The 17194-nt window shown below is 40.4% G+C and overlaps 1 protein-coding gene across 8 annotated transcripts in view; it reads right to left on the reverse strand.

Annotated features, from left to right (window-relative positions):
• SPIDR (scaffold protein involved in DNA repair) overlaps positions 1-17194 on the reverse strand; it is a 456553-nt gene that overhangs the window by 307431 nt on the left and 131928 nt on the right. For all 8 annotated transcript variants that reach the window (XM_023190580.2, XM_023190576.2, XM_023190577.1 and 5 more), the window contains one exon: positions 5349-5449. In XM_023190580.2, the coding sequence (XP_023046348.1) occupies positions 5349-5449 (101 nt within the window). The remainder of the gene's footprint in view (positions 1-5348; positions 5450-17194) is intronic.

A 17194-nucleotide genomic window follows, 5' to 3' on the forward strand; every position in this document is an offset into this window, starting at 1 on the left:
TGAACCCCAGAGGCAGAGCTTGCAGTGAGCCGAGATCGCGCCACTGCACTCCAGCCTCAGCGACAGAGAGAGACTTCGTCTCAAAAAAAAAAGGCAGAATAATGTGTTAGAGACATTCAAACATTTTAATCATTTGACCATTTATCCCAGAAAAATAAAAACATATGTTCACTCAAAAACTGGTATACAAATGTTCACAGCACATTTTATTTGTAATGACTCAAATATGGAAACGACCCAAAGGCCCTTCAGTCAACGAACAGTTCAACAAACTGTGGCACATTCGTACCATGGAATACTATCCAGCAATATAAGGGAGTGGGATACTGACATACACAATAACTTGGATACATATATAGACAAAAACATACCTCTCAACCATGGGGTAATTAAATAATGCTCCCCAAATGGAAGACACGTGGAAAAAAAGATCTCAAGCTAAATCATTATAATCTACAGATCAATTCTGTAAACCATAATTTCTCATCTCTGGAGATAAATAAGGAGAATCTTAGTTTGACATGCTACACTTAATATCTAGAAGAAAATTTAAGAAGTGATATTGTAAGGAACATTTCAAATAAGCTGTTTTGATTACGAGACAAACAAAAAAATCACCTTTTTCTCCCTTCATTCTGGACCACCAGTCACACACGTTTAACTTTGTACTTTTCTATCCAGACAAGCAGAAGACACTCTGTCAACTACGTACTTGACAATTTGATCAATTCACTATAGTGAGTAACCAGGATGACATGTCTAGTGATTTCTATATATATTAATATCAATAATTAAGAAGACAATCTGCCACTTCCCATCAAAATCATAAGACTTTAGGACATCCTATACAGTTCTACAATTTACACAGTCTCTGCAACCTTCAAACCTATGTCCTATGCTTCGCCAATTAGTGCTGTCCCAAGAATGTGATACAGACTTACATTTTGAAAGATTCTTTTCAAAAAAAACATTTGTATTAATATTTCTAATTTTGCTAATTCCTTAATCCCTTGTCTTCTTAAGCCTAACTTTCTCCAGCCCAAACAGATTAACTAATGAAGGTCTGTAGAGATTAGCAAATAAGAACTTGGACTTGACAGTTCAAATCTGGGCTTAGTCATCTATAGCATATACTCAACCTACAGTTTTTTCATCTGGAAAATAAGGAAAGCAAACTCCTTTAGAAGATTACTTTGCATACTAAATGATTTAATACGTAGTAAGCCTTCAGCATTGTACCCACCAACATCAAACCTCCAAATTTGATATAACAATAAGGATCATGTTGTAGGGGGAAAGAGGACAGACAGAATCCAAACTATTTAAGAATTTATGATCCAATTCAAAGTTTGCCCATGCTTTGCTCCTACTTGGAAGATATTTACAATTTGTCAAGACTATAATAACATCAGCAAAATTCAAGACAGCTACCTTAACTAAACACACAAAGTCCAATTTGGACTATTTGGTTATTCCCCACTAGTAATATCAAGAGGAAACTGGGAGAGGAGTAAAATGATTATTTTCATATGGCAGAAGAGTGGCAGGGTTTGAAAGAGCATGGCCCTGGGAACCAGGAGGAGGCCTGCTTTTGGCCCTGTCTCTTCCTTGGCTAGATAATCAGAGCAAGTCACCTCCCTACCCTAGGCAATCCGCCAAAGAGGGGCTTAGACTGGAAGGTCTCTAAGAGTCCTCACAGAATTAGCATTCCATCTCCTCATGTGGAAAAAGGAAACAAAAGTGCTGCATGAATGCCAATGCAACAAATATCTTCAGGTCTGGCCTTTTAGGCCTCCAGTAGCCAGAGTCCTGTGTGCCATGCTCCTCTTTTCCATCTGATAGCTCACCATCCACCATAACCCAACACAAAACTAATGTTAAAACTAAGAACTGAAAGTGGCCTTCCTGAAACCCAGTCATGCAAATATTTATATACAGCTGAAAGAAATTCAAGCTTACCATTCTCTCATATCATTACTTCAAAAGAAGGGAAACAGAAGAAGGAGGAGCCATTTGAGAATTTAAGTGTCAAGGAAATATTTTTCTGGTTCAAGCAGAACAAAAGAAGTTTTAATGCATAGAACCCCAAACTAAATTGAAAGCAATGAGTGACACACAGAAACTATTTACAGATGGACGGAGATAGATTATAAGAGACAGTGGTCACTCCAGTTCAAGGTCATTCACATTTGAGAGGCTAAATATACACACGCAAATACTGATAAATAGGAGAACATGAAGAATCACTGAAAGACTAAAATGAGATAACATATTGTAGAATTACAAATAGTTCCTGCTGATTTTTATTAAATAACTCCAGAAATAAAATAATCAGGAGTTAAGGATATGGCTGGTAGTGTGTTACTGACTGTAGCCCATGTTGGGCAGAGTGATTAGGATGATTTCAAGAGGGGACTCCTGTCTCTACCAGATCAATGAAAGTCATTTTGGACATTTCTGGTAAAATATTGGAAAGAAAGCATTTTTTTTATTGGACTTGAAGCAGAGAGTTACCACATAGAGAACGACTGCCAGCCTTTTCAAAACCAATATGCCTGAAGCATGGTCCCTGTGGCTTTCAATTACAAGTACCATTAAATTATTTTTTGTGCTTAAGCCAATGTGCTATTAAGACTTCCCTAAATAATAAGACCAGGAAACCTTTATGTTTGCCTGGCCTTCAGGGTGGTCAAATGAGTTGTAAAGATTATTATTAAATGTCATAATCATTAATATAAAAAAAACCCCAAGAAACAAAGTCATAAGTGTAACAATGGGCTGACCCACAGATATGTATAGAAGAAAAAGTGACTGGGCACGATAGCTCACACCTGTAATCCCAGCAGTTTGGGAGGCTGAAATGGGTGGGTCACCTGAGGTCAGGAGTTCAAGACCAGCTTGGCCAACATGGCGAAACCCCGTCTCAAATAAAATACAAAAATTAGCCAGGCGTGATGGCAGTCACCTGTAATCCCAGCTACTCGTGGAGCTGAGGAGGAGAATCACTTGAACTCAGGATGCGGAGGTTGCAGTGAGCCAGGATCGCGCCACTACACTCCAACCTGGGTGATAGAGCGAGACTCTGTCTCAAAAAAATAAATAAATAAAATAAAATAAGAAAAGAAAAAGTATTCTTGGGTCATACGTATTAGGTCATCCTGATACATATATACGTACTTCATATTCCAGTACTTTAATACAGAATATGAGAGAAGGCAATTGCTAAGTGACAGCTGGGAAAGGATTTTTTTGTATTTTTTTAGAGACAGGGTCTTGCTGTGTCACGTTGGTGCTGCAGGTTGGCGTGCAGAGGTGCGATCATAGCTTACTGTAACCTAGAACTCCTAGGCTCAAGCGATTCTCCCATCTCAGCCTCCCGAGTAGTTAGGACTACAAACGTGTGCCACCACGTACAGCTAATTTTTACATTTTTGCAGAGAACAGGTTTCACTACATTGTCCAGGCTGGTCTTGAACTCTTGGCCTCAAGTGATCCTCCTGACTTGGCCTCCCAAAGCATGGAGATTACAGGCATGAACCACCACACCTGGCCTCAGAAAGGATTTGAAAAGGAATAAATGAGATAAGAATTGAAAAGTCTTCTAAAGAAATGTGTAATATAATAGTCAAGAACATAACAGTTGAGTGATCTATTTAGTAGAATATATTATTGGGAATGGGGGGATCAATTCTAAGAATAATGTTTCTTAAATTCTAGCATGTGCAAAAATCACCTGGGAGCCTATTAAAATGTATATCCCAATGATCCCCCAGGAAAGACTATATAATAGTTGGTTTGGAATACATGACTGTGCCCACACCTACCCATCCCCCAACTCCAGATGGAGGGAACACACAGGGAAAAACCATCAAATCAGCACTGTTTAGGAGGAGAGGAGGCTTTTCTAGACATGTGGAATCTTTTCAATATCAAGCAATTTGTTGAAAAACAAGAGTTTTCAGTCATTAGACCTTGCAAGAATAAACTCATCTCTTGGAATAATTTCTGAAACCTGTAAGACACCTGAAAAAAAGAGTCAGTTTTCAGAGTACAAGTCCTTGACATCCATGATTAAGTTTATTCCTAAGTATTTTATTTTATTTTTTTTGAGACGGAGTCTCACTCTGTCGCCAGGCTGGAGTACAGTGGCACGATCTTGGCTCACTGAAGACACCACCTCCTGGGTTCAAGCGATTCTCTTGCCTCAGCCTCCCAAGTAGCTGGGACTACAGGCATGCAGCACCACACCCAGCTAATTTTTATATTTTTAGTAGAGATAGGGTTTTACCATGTTGGCCAGGATGGTCTTGATCTCTTGACCTCATGATTCAACCTGCCTCGGCCTCCCAAAGTGCTGGGATTACAGGCGTGAGCCACTGTGCCTAGTCCCGAATTTCATTCTTCTTGATGTTATTGTAAATGAGACTGTTTTTTCAATTTCCAATAGAAAAGAAAATATCTCATTATTAATATACAGAAATTTCATTGGAAATGCAACTGATTTTTGTATGTTGATTTTTAATCCTGCTACTATGCTGAATTCATTTATTAGTTGTAACTTTTTTTTTTTTGGCAGGGGCTGGGTGTCTTATAGGGTTTTCTAGATATAAGATCATGTCATCTGCAAACAGAGATAACTTTACCTCTTGCTTTCCAACTTAGATATCTTTTATCTCTCTTTCTTGACTAAGTGCTCTGGCTACAGAAGCAGAGACTGCAATGGTGGCTGCCAATAGGGAGGTACTCATCAAAGGGTACAAAGTTTTGATTATATAAGATAAATCAGTCCTAGAGATCTGCAGTACAGTATCGTGTCTATAGTTAACATACTGTATTGTATTCTTAAAATTTTGCTAAGAGGAGCTGGGCATGGTGGCACAAGCCTGTGGTCTTAGCCGGTCGGGAGGCTGAAGTGAGAGGATATGCTTGAGCCCAAGAGTTTGAGGCTACAGTACACTATGATTATGTCACTACACTCCAACCTGGGCAACAGTGAGACCCTGTCTCTAAATAATGAAATAAAATAAAATAAATTTTGCTAAGAGGGTAGAGTGCTCTTAATGATAAGAATAGAACAAAACTTTTCGAGGTCAAGGGTATAGATTTATAGCACAGATTGTGGCGATGGTTTCATAAGAGTATACTTATTTTTAAACTATTTTTAAACTCATCAAGTTATATATATTAATTATATACAGTTTTTGTATGTCAAAATTAGAATGTTGGAAAAACAAATTTTTAAAAATGTCATGAAAATATTAATAATCAACTTCATGTATTTTAATGTAAGAATTCTTTTAACTAAAACATTTATTTACACATTGTCTCGGGTACCTGCACAGCCTTACCTGAAAGTGTCTTTTGGTAAGAAATACATTGGTGTCTCCACAAAGAAATAGCAGATCTCTCTCGATTCTGCAGTCCATCCAGTCTTTCTGCTAGTCCACCTCTGTTTAATGAATTATAATGTACTAAATTTAGTTAAAAGGAAAACTTCAGAATATTTGGAACATTTATATTGTATAACCCCCAACCAGAGACAAACAGATAAAACATGCAAAATTTTAATGTATATTTGTTACCACATTCTCTTCCTAGAGGCCATGTCCTCATAAGTCAGTATTTTGTTTTCTTAGAACCTTGGTCTTCTGATTCCTAGAAATATGGGCGAATACTATGTCCTAAAAATATCATATTCTTGGAAATATGATAGCTAAATATCAGTTTACCTCTTTTTCTATTCTTTCTTAGTTCACTTATTCAATCCTAAAACAAGTACTGCTTACTTACCACCTGCTATATGCTGGCACCTAGCACTTCGTTAGGTACCAGGGACACAAGGACAGCTATGCGTACTGCCATGGAGGTGGGAAAGCTCCCAATGAGCTCAGCAGATGGGAGCAAACAAAGAATTGTAAAGTGGGCTCAGAGTTCCAGTCAAGAATAACCTTGCCAACTGTTGACAGAACACTCAAATAAGAGCACTTGGGTATGGGTCCCTGATTTGGACTCCAGAGATATTTGAGTATCAATCACAAACACACAGCAAGGATACCAATGTTATAAAAAAGAAAACTTCCATGTACAGCAGAAAGACAATTTATAACGATAGATATGCAGGCACTGCAGAAGAGCATTAACCTATCAATGAACACATATACTCACTGAGATATATTTATGCTTATAAATATATAGGTGAATGTAAATTACAAACATAAGTAAATACATATATATGTAGAGAGAAAGAGAAGTTATCAACTCCTAACATAACTATAATTTCAAGAAAAATCAAGACCAGTTGTTAATTACCACTATAGCTACATGCTATATAGGTTATCAATGTATTATCTCATAAGTATATTATCTTATTACCAATTCATTAATCATTTCACTACATTATCTTTATTCAAATAATATCCCTTTGAGGCAGAAAGAACAGATATCAATACCCACTGCACAGATGATAAAACCAGAATTTAGAGAGAGATTAAGAAACTTCTCCAACATTACGTAACTAGCCAGATGAGGAACAAGCTGTTAAAACCAGAATGGACTTAGCACAGCATGTTGCATTTAGTAAACTTTCAAAAAATGACCACAATTGGTGTAACTGTTTTTATTATGTTTTTTACTTGCAGCCTATATATAGCCCTTTCAATTATGATGGAAATATTTTAATAATATATAATATTTCTAGTATTAATACCTATAGAAAAACTTAGTATGTTTTCCTATAGGTTATTATTTCTGAATGTACTTGTGTGTAGCACATGTCACAGAAAAAAAGTTAAAACCTCTTATACTCAGAAATATGCCATAGCACCTCTACATGTCAACCTCTACTTCCTATTAAGCCCTTCTTCATATCATTGTTTACATTAAGTAACTCGTTTATGCTTCCCCTTTACACAATACTGTGAAGTAGGTACTATTACTATTCCGCTTTATAGATGACAAACTGAGGCACCAAGATGTTAAACACCTGTCCAAGGTTAAATGTCTAATGAGTGGTGTAGCTGGATGCACACCTAGGCAGTCTGGCTCCAGAGTCCAAACTCTTAGTCTTGATAATATACCTAGAACCTCTTAAACAGTATTATTTAAAATGATAAGCATAATAAATACAAGAAGCAAATGCTGTATTCTTTGCCCATTATCTAGATAATTATTTGCCAACTGTTGCTTTTCAATGCTGTGACCTTACAGAAAAAAAAAGGCACAATGAACTCTGAAAATAGTATCTGGTTAAAGTCAAGCCTAGAACCTCGTAAGAAAACTGTGGGGATTACAGGACAAAAGGTAAAAACAACAGTAAACATATGCACAGGAGCTCTCTACACATAGCGGTATCTGGAGCCCTCAGATAAAATCTGCATCTCCAGCTAAGTTTGGCCATTAGGGCCTGTCCTGCAGGGAGTTCGGATCAGATGCACTTGAACTCAAGATAAGAAACACCATGTCCTTCAATTAACAATTCTATTTCTAGTAAAAAACCTATCTCATGTTAAAAAAATTAAGTCATACCAAAAGTTCAGGAAGGCCCTACCATCTATATCCAAATTAATTCTTTTGAACGTAGCCAGACAAGTTATTTATAAAGGCCAAACTCCAACGGAATAAAAATACGACGAATGCACTGAGCAAGTTAAGATATCCTAATTATCTTTTCTATAAAATCAACAGACTGGAAACCTATCTCAAAAGATTACTGGTATCAATTCGACACTGGTAAACATTTCTACAAAATCAATATGGAGAAGTAAAGAAGGATAAAGATTCAAAAATATTCCAACTCATTTCTAGTCAAGATATTTTTAATAAGCTATACAACCAGGTAAAGAATAAATAATTAAAATGACTGTAAATACAGTATTTTCAAGTTTTGCTTTTGTTTTTATTTATTTATTTTTATTATACTTTAAGTTCTAGGGTACATGTGCAGAACATGCAGGTTTATTACATATGGATACATGTGCCATGTTGGTGTGCTGCACCCATTAACTCGTCATTTACATTAGGTATTTCTCCTAATGCTATCCCTCCCCAATTCCCCCACTCCATGACAGGCCAAGGTGTGCGATGTTCCCTACCCTGTGTCCAAGTGTTCTCATTATTCAGCTCCCACCTATGAGTGAGAACATGCGGTGTCTGGTTCTCCGTCCCTGTGACAGTTTCCTCAGAATGATGGTTTCCAGCTTCATCCCAAGTCCCTACAAAGGACATGAACTCATCCTTTCTTATGGCCACATAGCACTCCACGGTTTATATGTGCCACATTTTCTTTTTTTTTTGAGACGGAGTCTTGCTCTGTCACTCAGGCTGGAGTGCAGTGGCTGGATCTCAGCTCACTGCAAGCTCCGTGTCCGGGGTTTACGCCATTCTCCTGCCTCAGCCTCCCAAGTAGCTGGGATTACAGGCGCCCGCCACCTCGCCCGGCTAGTTTTTTTTTTTGTATTTTTTAGTAGAGATGGGGTTTCACCGGGTTAGCCAGGATGGTCTTGATCTCCTGACCTCGTGATCCGCCCGTCTCGGCCTCCCAAAGTGCTGGGATTACAGGCTTGAGCCACCACGCCCGGCCTATGTGCCACATTTTCTTAATCCAGTCTTATCACTGATGGACATTTGGGTTGCTTCCAAAACTTTGCTGTTGTGAACAGTGCCGCAATAAACAATACATATGCATGTGTCTTCATAACAGCATGATTTATAATTCTTTGGGTATATGCCCAGTAATGGGATGGCTGGGTCAAATGGGATTTCTACTTCTAGATCCTTGAGAAATTGCCACACTGTCTTCCACAATGGTTGAACCAGTTGACAGTTCCACCAACAGTGTAAAAGCATTCCTATCTCTCCACATCGTTCCAGCACCCGTTGTCTCCTGACTTTTTAATGATCACTATTCTAACTGGTGTGAGATAGTATCTCATTGTGGTTTTGATTTGCATTTCTCTGATGGCCAGTGATGATGAGCATTTTTTTGTGTAAGGAGTAAGGAAGGGATCCAGTTTCAGCTTTCTACATATGGCTAGCCAGTTTTCCCAACACCATTTATGAAATAGGGAATCCTTTCCGCATTTCTTGTTTCTGTCAGGTTTGTCAAAGATCAGATGGTTGTAGATGTGTGGTATTATTTCTTTTTTTTTTTTTAATACTTCAAGTTCTAGGGTACATGTGCACAACGTGCAGGTTTGTTACATATGTATACATGTGCCATGTTGGTGTGCTGCACTCATTAACTCGTCATTTACATTAGATGTATCTCTTAATGCTATCCTTCCCCCTCCCCACAATAGAACCCGGTGTGTGATGCTCCCCTTCCTGTGTCCAAGTGATCTCATTGTTCAATTCCCATCTACGAGTGAGAACATGCGGTATTTGGTTTTCTGTTCTTGCGATAGTTTGCTGAGAATGATGGTTTCCAGCTGCATCCATGTCCCTACAAAGGACTCAAACTCATCCTTTTTTATGGCTGCATAGTATTCCATGGTGTATATGTGCCATATTTTCTTAAACCAGTCTGTCACTGATGGACATTTGGGTTGATTCCAAGTCTTTGCTATTGTGAATAGTGCCGCAATAAACATACGTGTGCATGTGTCTTTATAGCAGCATGACTTATAATCCTTTGGGTGTATCCCCAGTAATGGAATGGCTGGGTCAAATGGGATTTCTAGTTCTAGATCCTTGAGGAATCGCCACACTGTTTTCCACAATGGTTGAAGCAGTTTACCGTCCCACTAAAAGTGTAAAAGTGTTCCTATTTCTCCACATCCTCTCCAGCACCTGTTGTTTCCTGATTTTTTAATGATTGCCATTCTAACTGGTGTGAGATGGTATCTCATTGTGGTTTTGATTTGCATTTCTCTGATGGCGAGTGATGATGAGCATTTTTTCATGTGTCTGCTGGCTGTATGAATGTCTTCTTTTGAGAAGTGTCTGTTCATATCCTTTGCCCACTTTTTGATGGAGTTGTTTGCTTTTTTCTTGTAAATTTGATTGAGTTCTTTATAGGTTCTGGATATTAGCCCTTTGTCAGATGAGTAGATTGCAAAAATGTTCTCCCATTCTGTAGGTTGCCTGTTCATTCTGATGGTAGTTTCTTTTGTTGTGCAGAAGCTCTTTAGTTTAATGAGATCCCATTTGTCAATTTTGGCTTTTGTTGCTGTTGCTTTTGGTGTTTTAGACATGAAGTCCTTGCCCATGCCTATGGACTGAACGGTATTGCCTAAGATTTCTTCTAGGGTTTTTATGGTTTTAGGTCTAACATTTAAGTCTCTAATCCATCTTGAATTAATCTTCGTATAAGGAGTAAGGAAAGGATCCAGTTTCAGCTTTCTACTTATGGCTAGCCAATTTTCCCAGCACCATTTATTAAATAGGGAATCCTTTCCCCATTTCTTGTTTTTCTCAGGTTTGTCAAAGATCAGATGGCTGTAGATGTGTGGTCTTACTTCTGAGGGCTCTGTTCTGTTCAATTGGTCTATACCTTTGTTTTGGTACCAGTACCATGCTGCTTTGCTTACTGTAACTTTGTAGTATAGTTTGAAGTCAGGTACTGTGAGGCCTCCAGCTTTGTTCTTTTGGCTTAGGATTGTCTTGGCAATGCAGGGTCTTTCTGGTTCCATATGAACTTTAGTTTTTTCCAATTCTGTGAAGAAAGTCATTGGTAGCATAATGGGGATAGCATTGAATCTATAAATTACCTTGGGCAGTATGGCCATTTTTATAATATTGATTCTTCCTATCCATGAGCATGGAATGTTCTTCCATTTGTTTCTGTCCTCTTTTATTTCACTGAGCAGTGGTTTGTAGTTCTCCTTGAAGAAGTCCGTCACTTCCCTTGTAAGTTGGATCCCTAGGTATTTTACTGTCTTTGAAGCAATTGTGAATGGGAGTTCACTCATGATTTAGCTCTCTGTTTGTCTGTTATTGGTGTATAGGAATGCTTGTGATTTTTGCACATTGGTTTTGTATCCTGAGACTCTGCTGAAGTTGCTTATCAGTTTAAGGAGATTTTGGGCTGAGATGATAGGGTTTTCTAAATATACAATCATGTCATCTGCAAACAGGGACAATTTGACTTCCTCTTTTCCTAATTGAATACCCTTTATTTCTTTCTCTGGCCTGATTGTTCTGGCCAGAACTTCCAACACTATGTTGAGTAAGAGTGCAGACAGAGGGCATTCCTGTCTTGTGCCTGTTTTCAAAGGGAATGCTTCCAGTTTTTGCCCATTCAGTATGATATTGGCTGTGGGTCTGTCATAAATAACTCTTATTATTTTGAGATATGTCCCATCAATACCTAGTTTACTGAGAGTTTTTAGCATGAAGTGCTGTTGAATTTTGTGAAAGGCCTTTTCTGCATCTATTGAGATAATCATGTGGTTTTTGTCTTTGGTTCTGTTTATATGCTGGATTATGTTTACTGATTTACACATGTTGAACCAGGCTTGCATCCCAGGAATGAAGCCAACTTGACCGTGGTGGATAAGCTTTTTGATGTGCTGCTGGATTCAGTTTGCCAGTATTTTATTGAGGATTTTTGCATCGATGTTCATCAGGGATATTGGTCTAAAATTGTCATTTTTTTGGTGTGTCTCTGCCAGGCTTTGGTATCAGGAAGATGTTGGCCTCATAAAATCAATTAGGGAGGATTCCCTCTTTTTTATTGATTGGAATAGTTTCAGAAGGAATGGTACCAGCTCCTCTTTGTACTTCTGGTAGAATTCAGCTGTGAATCCGTCTGCTCCTGGACTTTTTTTGGTTGGTAGGCTATTAATTATTGCCTCAATTTCAGAACTTGTTATTGGTCTATTCAGGGATTCAACTTCCTCCTGGTTTAGTCTTGGGAGATTGTATGTGTCCAGGAATTTATCCATTTCTTCTAGATTTTCTAGTTTATTTGAGTAGACGTGTTTATAGTATTCTCTGATGGTAGTTTGTATTTCTGTGGGATTGGTGGTGATATCCACTTTATCATTTTTTATTACGTCTATTTGATTCCTCTCTCTTTTCTTCTTCATCAGTCTTGCTAGTGGTCTACCAATTTTGTTGATCTTTTGAACAAACCAGCTCCTGGATTCATTGATTTTCTGAAGGGTTTTTAATGTCTCTATCTCCTTCAGTTCTGCTCTGATCTTAGTTATTTCTTGCCTTCTGCTAGCTTCTGAATGTGTTGGCTCTTGCTTCTCTAGTTCTGTTGTGATGTTAGGGTGTCAATTTTAGATCTTTCCTGCTTTCTCTTGTGGGCATTTAGTGCTATAAATTTCCCTCTACACACTGCTTTAAATGTGTCCCAGAGATTCTGGTACTGGGACATGAGTACCACTTGATTTCACTGTGGTCAGAGAGACAGTTTGTAATAATTTCTGTTCTTTTACATTTGCTGAGGAGTGCTTTACTTCCAACTATATGGTCAATTTGGGAATAAGTGCGATGTGCTGAGAAGAATGTATCTTCTGTTGATTTAGGGTGGAGAGTTCTATAGATGTCTATTACGTCTGGTTGGTGAAAAACTGAGTTCATTTCCTGGATATCCTTGTTAACTTTCTGTCTCCTTGATCTGCCTAATGTTGACAGTGGGATGTTAAAGTCTCCCATTATTATTGTGTGGGAGTCTAAGTCTCTTTGTAGGTCTCTAGGGACTTGCTTTATGAATCTGGGTGCTCCTGTATTGGGTGCATATATATTTAGGGTAGTTAGTTCTTCTTTTTGAATTGATCCCTTTACCATTATGCAATGGCCTTCTTTGTCTCTTTTTATCTTTTGGTTTAAAGTCTGTTTTATCAGAGAGTAGGACTGTAACCCCTGCTTTGCTTTTGTCTTCCATTTGCTTGGTAGATCTTCCTCCATCCCTTTATTTTGAGCCTATGTGTGTCTCTGCACATGAGATGGGCCTCCTGAATACAGCACACTGATAGGTCTTGACTCTTTATCCAATTTGCTAGTCTGTGTCTTTTACTTGGAGCTTTTAGCTCATTTATATTTAAGGTTAATATTGTTATGTGTGAATTTGATCCTATCATTATGATGTTAGCTGGTTATTTTGCTCGTTAGTTGATGCAGTTTCTTTCTAGCATCAATTGTCTTTACAATCTGGTATGCTTTTGCAGTGGCTGGTACCAGTTGTTCCTTTCCATGTTTAGTGCTTCCTTCAGGAGCTCTTGTAAGGGAGTCCTGGTGGTGACAAAATCTCTCAGCATTTGTTTGTCTGAAAGGATTTTATTTCTCCTTCACTTATGAAGCTTAGTTTGGCTGGATATGAAATTCTGGGTTGAAACTTCTTTTCTTTAAGAATGTTGAATATTGGCCCCCACTCTCTTCTGGCTTGTAGAGTTTCTGACGAGAGATTCGCTGTTAGTCTGATCGACTTCCCTTTGTGGGTAACTCGACCTTTCTCTCTGGCTGCCATTAACATTTTTTCCTTCATTTCAACTTTGGTGAATGTGACAATTATGTGTCTTGGAGTTGCTCTTCTCAAAGAGTATCTTTGTGGCGTTCTCTGTATTTCCTGAATTTCAATGTTGCCCTGCCTCGCAAGGTTGTGGAAGTTCTCCTGGATAATATCCTGAGGAGTGTTTTCCAACTTGGTTCCATTCTCCCCATCACTTTCAGGTACACCAATCAGACGCAGATTTTGTCTTTTCATGGTATAATAAACACTGTGAAAAACAACTTGACCATCAAAATGGGGAGACAGATATAGCTTTATTATTACCAACACACTTAAATATCTAACAATTTTGCATTAGTGTTTTTTATGCTTCAAATAGTTCCATGAATAAAAAAAAAAGAAGAAAAGAAAAGAAAAAGAAAGCCCAAAGAGACTGAGTGACATTTCCCACAGGGCAAACCAGAGAGAGAAGGGCCAGTGTGCTCCAGGCTTCAAATGCCAACTACCTCTCTCAATCCTTGCTACCTGGCCTTTATCAGGTAAAAAAAAGTTTTTAATCACCACAAACCACCATCCCTTCACCAAAGGCAGACAAGGCAGTCACAGGCCTTTCTAGTCAGCTCAGTGAAACAGGAACTCTTCAGTTTGAAGGCCTGACACTAACAACCCTAAGCACACCAATCTCATTTTTAGTATCTAAGCACAGTAACTTCAAAACAGACATCCTCACTTAGTTATTCCTAGAAATCACAACAAGAAAATAATCAATTGCATGTTGTTGGAGCAGCTTCAGCCACTTCTATGAATGTCCCCTCCACCTTCTATTGAGGACTCCCTGACAGTGACCTTCAACAGCACTGTGTTCTCTCCCCTACCCTCTCACTGGGCCTGAAAAGCCACAAAGGGACGGCCTTGCTCTTCACTGCAGCTTCCAGACAGACCAGCTGGCACCCTCCCTTACACTCCAGCTCCAACTCAGCCTGCCCAACGCCAGGGCAGGCATATCAGTGCCCGCCCAGCTCCAAGACGGTGTCCTCTATCTGCGTCAGCTACTCTAATCTTGAAGTCCCGAACTACCTCCCTCCAGCGGCTCAACTCTGGATGCCTGTCACCCTTACTGCCCCAGCTCATCACTTACAGTAGCCTGACTCCGTAAGTGTTTGACCAACCTTTCACCAGTCCTCAATCAGTGAGTTCTACCCCAACTCACCATGATCCACATCCTGCATGTTCTCATTCCCACCTTACCCAGCTTAGGTTTCATAGGTCATTATTATAGCTACTCTCAGAACTCCTGTCAACCCCTTTTAGTGAGCCCCCGGACCATCCTTGTGCTCTGCCCATATGTACAGCCCAAGGGTCGAATCCACACTGCCTGATCGGTCTCAAACTCAGTCTGTGACCACAACTTCCCAACAGGGCCTGAACCTGTCAGCCCTGGAGCCCTTCTCCAGTTCATTTGTCCCCACTACATGCCCATTTCACAGATTCTCTCTCCTCAGACCTCCACAGCTCCCTCCTCATCCTCCCTGTCAGCTAATGAATGACTGCATTTTACTGGAATAGAATTGATCAGAAAGAACTACTTCCCAAGTCAGATACACGTGCCTGTAACGGCAGGGACTTCGCCTTCCCAGCTGTCTGTGGATGGCCTGTCTGCTCCTTACCAGGTCCATTCCAGCACCTGCATGGGCTCTGCCTGCCCTGGCCATGGGTGCACACTCTGAGCTCCTGACAAGGTCACCCCTGTTTGTGCCTCCCTTCACCATGGCAGAGACAAATCCATCAGTTGTCCCCTCCCTCCCCTGCCTCAGCAGTTTCTCCTTTTCTCTTGGACTTTCCTATCAACATACAAACATGATGAAATTTCTACCACCTTTAAAATAAGAAACCTTGACCCTCACATTCACTTTCAACTAATGCACTATTGATCTCTTCCCCTTAAAGCAAAACTTCACCAGAGTTCCATCGTGCTGTCTTCAGTTTCTCTCTTTCCATTCTCTCGAGTCCATGGCAGTCTGCTTTGCCTGGTCACGCCACTGAGATGGCTGCACACCCTGCCCTTCACCGTGGAATCACAGAGGTCAGTCCTGGCAGCGTCTGTCACAGTGGGTCACCCTCTCTCCTCACTTGCCTCAGCACACCATGCTCCCTTTGTTTTGGCTCCTCCCTCAGCAGTTTCTCCCTCCACACCCCAACTTCTGTAGAGCACCCAGGACTCAGGCCTTGGACAGGTTCTCCTCTCGCCTAGCAGTGCATCTCCTGTGACCCGACCTAGCTCATGCTTCAAAAGATCTGGACACTGAAGTCTACGCATTCACATCTCCAACACCAAGCCTGCCCGTGGACTGCAGACTCATAGTCCCACTAAGATGTATAATATCTAACTGAAAATGGCCAAAAGCCTCATGATTGTCAATCAAAGATACAAAAACAAAAGCACCTGCTCCACTGCACACTCTATTCTTCCAGCTGCTCAATGAAGCACCTCCTCAGGGCTTCCCTGAGCCTGTTTCAAACTGAAATGTCCTCCCCCACCTCTGGACCCTTCTCTGTCCCCCTTTTTCTGCCTTTTCTCCATAAAATTTCTCTCTCTGACTTGACATCTATTTTACTTGTTGGCTCCGTACTACCCTTCCCCCGATACAGGCCGGGCTCCATTCACCTTTGCTCTCTGTTATGAGCAACCATTCCACTTTTCTTGCTCCAGTGCATGAACAGTGCTTGGCAAGTGGTAGGCCCTCAGCAGGGCTGGGGACATGACTTTCTGTAATTGCACGGCATCACCTTCACCAACAAAGACATGCTAATTCCTCTAATGGGCTTCCTTTCCTTTCTTCCCAGAGACTATTACAAACCACCTTCTATTACAAATTACATTCTTTTTTGAGGCCACAACTTCTTCACTTTGGGCATAAGGCTTTCTGTCTCATGGTGAGTAGGCACAAATGGATCTCTGTGCTCTGGCCATACCACTAGACTTGGCCACATTCTCATGCTCTTTCCTCCACTGGTGTACTCAAGCTGGGGCTCTCCTCTCCACCTTCCTTCCCTACCTCCTCTTCAGGATGCTGATAGAGCTATGGTGCAAACTCTGTTTATTCGGAACCCCACTGTTTTCAAAATCTGTCTCTCCTATTCCCTGAACCCTCTCTAGAGGCTGGATCTTTTCCAGGTGACTGGCAATCCCGAAGAGAGGAATCAAAGCCCTCCTGTCTGGTCCCCAACTCCCACATAAGAGCCATGACCCTGTCCTCACTCCTTGAACCGTGTTCTACTTCAGCCACAGACCCTGGGCTCCCCTCAGTGAACACCAGGCTTGTCTTCTCATGATGCTACAATATCATCTGTGCATCCAACACCTACACTCTTCATGATCACATTTACTCTTTCTACTGAAACTCCTTTGCCTTGAAATGCTCTACCACTTTTGCTTTTGTGGCAATGCTTCATACAGGTTCTCTTTTTTACTTTCTTTTGTTGTTGTTGTTTTTTGAGACAGAGTCTCGCCTTGTCGCCCAGGCTGGAGTGCAATGGCACGATCTCAGCTCACTGCAACCTCCACCTCCCAAGTTCAAGCAATTCTCCTGCCTCAGCCTCCCGTGTAGCTGGGATTACAGGTGCATGCCTCCATGCCCAGCTAATTTTTGTATTTTCAGCAGACACAGGGTTTCACCATGTTGGCCAGGCTGGTCTCGAACTCCTGAACTCGTGATCTACCCACCTCGGCCTCCCAAAGTGCTGGGATTACAGGCGTGAGCCACCCCCCGGCCTCTCTTTTTTACTTTCATTGAGTCT

Source organism: Piliocolobus tephrosceles, chromosome 7 (assembly GCF_002776525.5).
Source record: "Piliocolobus tephrosceles isolate RC106 chromosome 7, ASM277652v3, whole genome shotgun sequence".
Lineage (NCBI taxonomy): Eukaryota > Metazoa > Chordata > Mammalia > Primates > Cercopithecidae > Piliocolobus > Piliocolobus tephrosceles.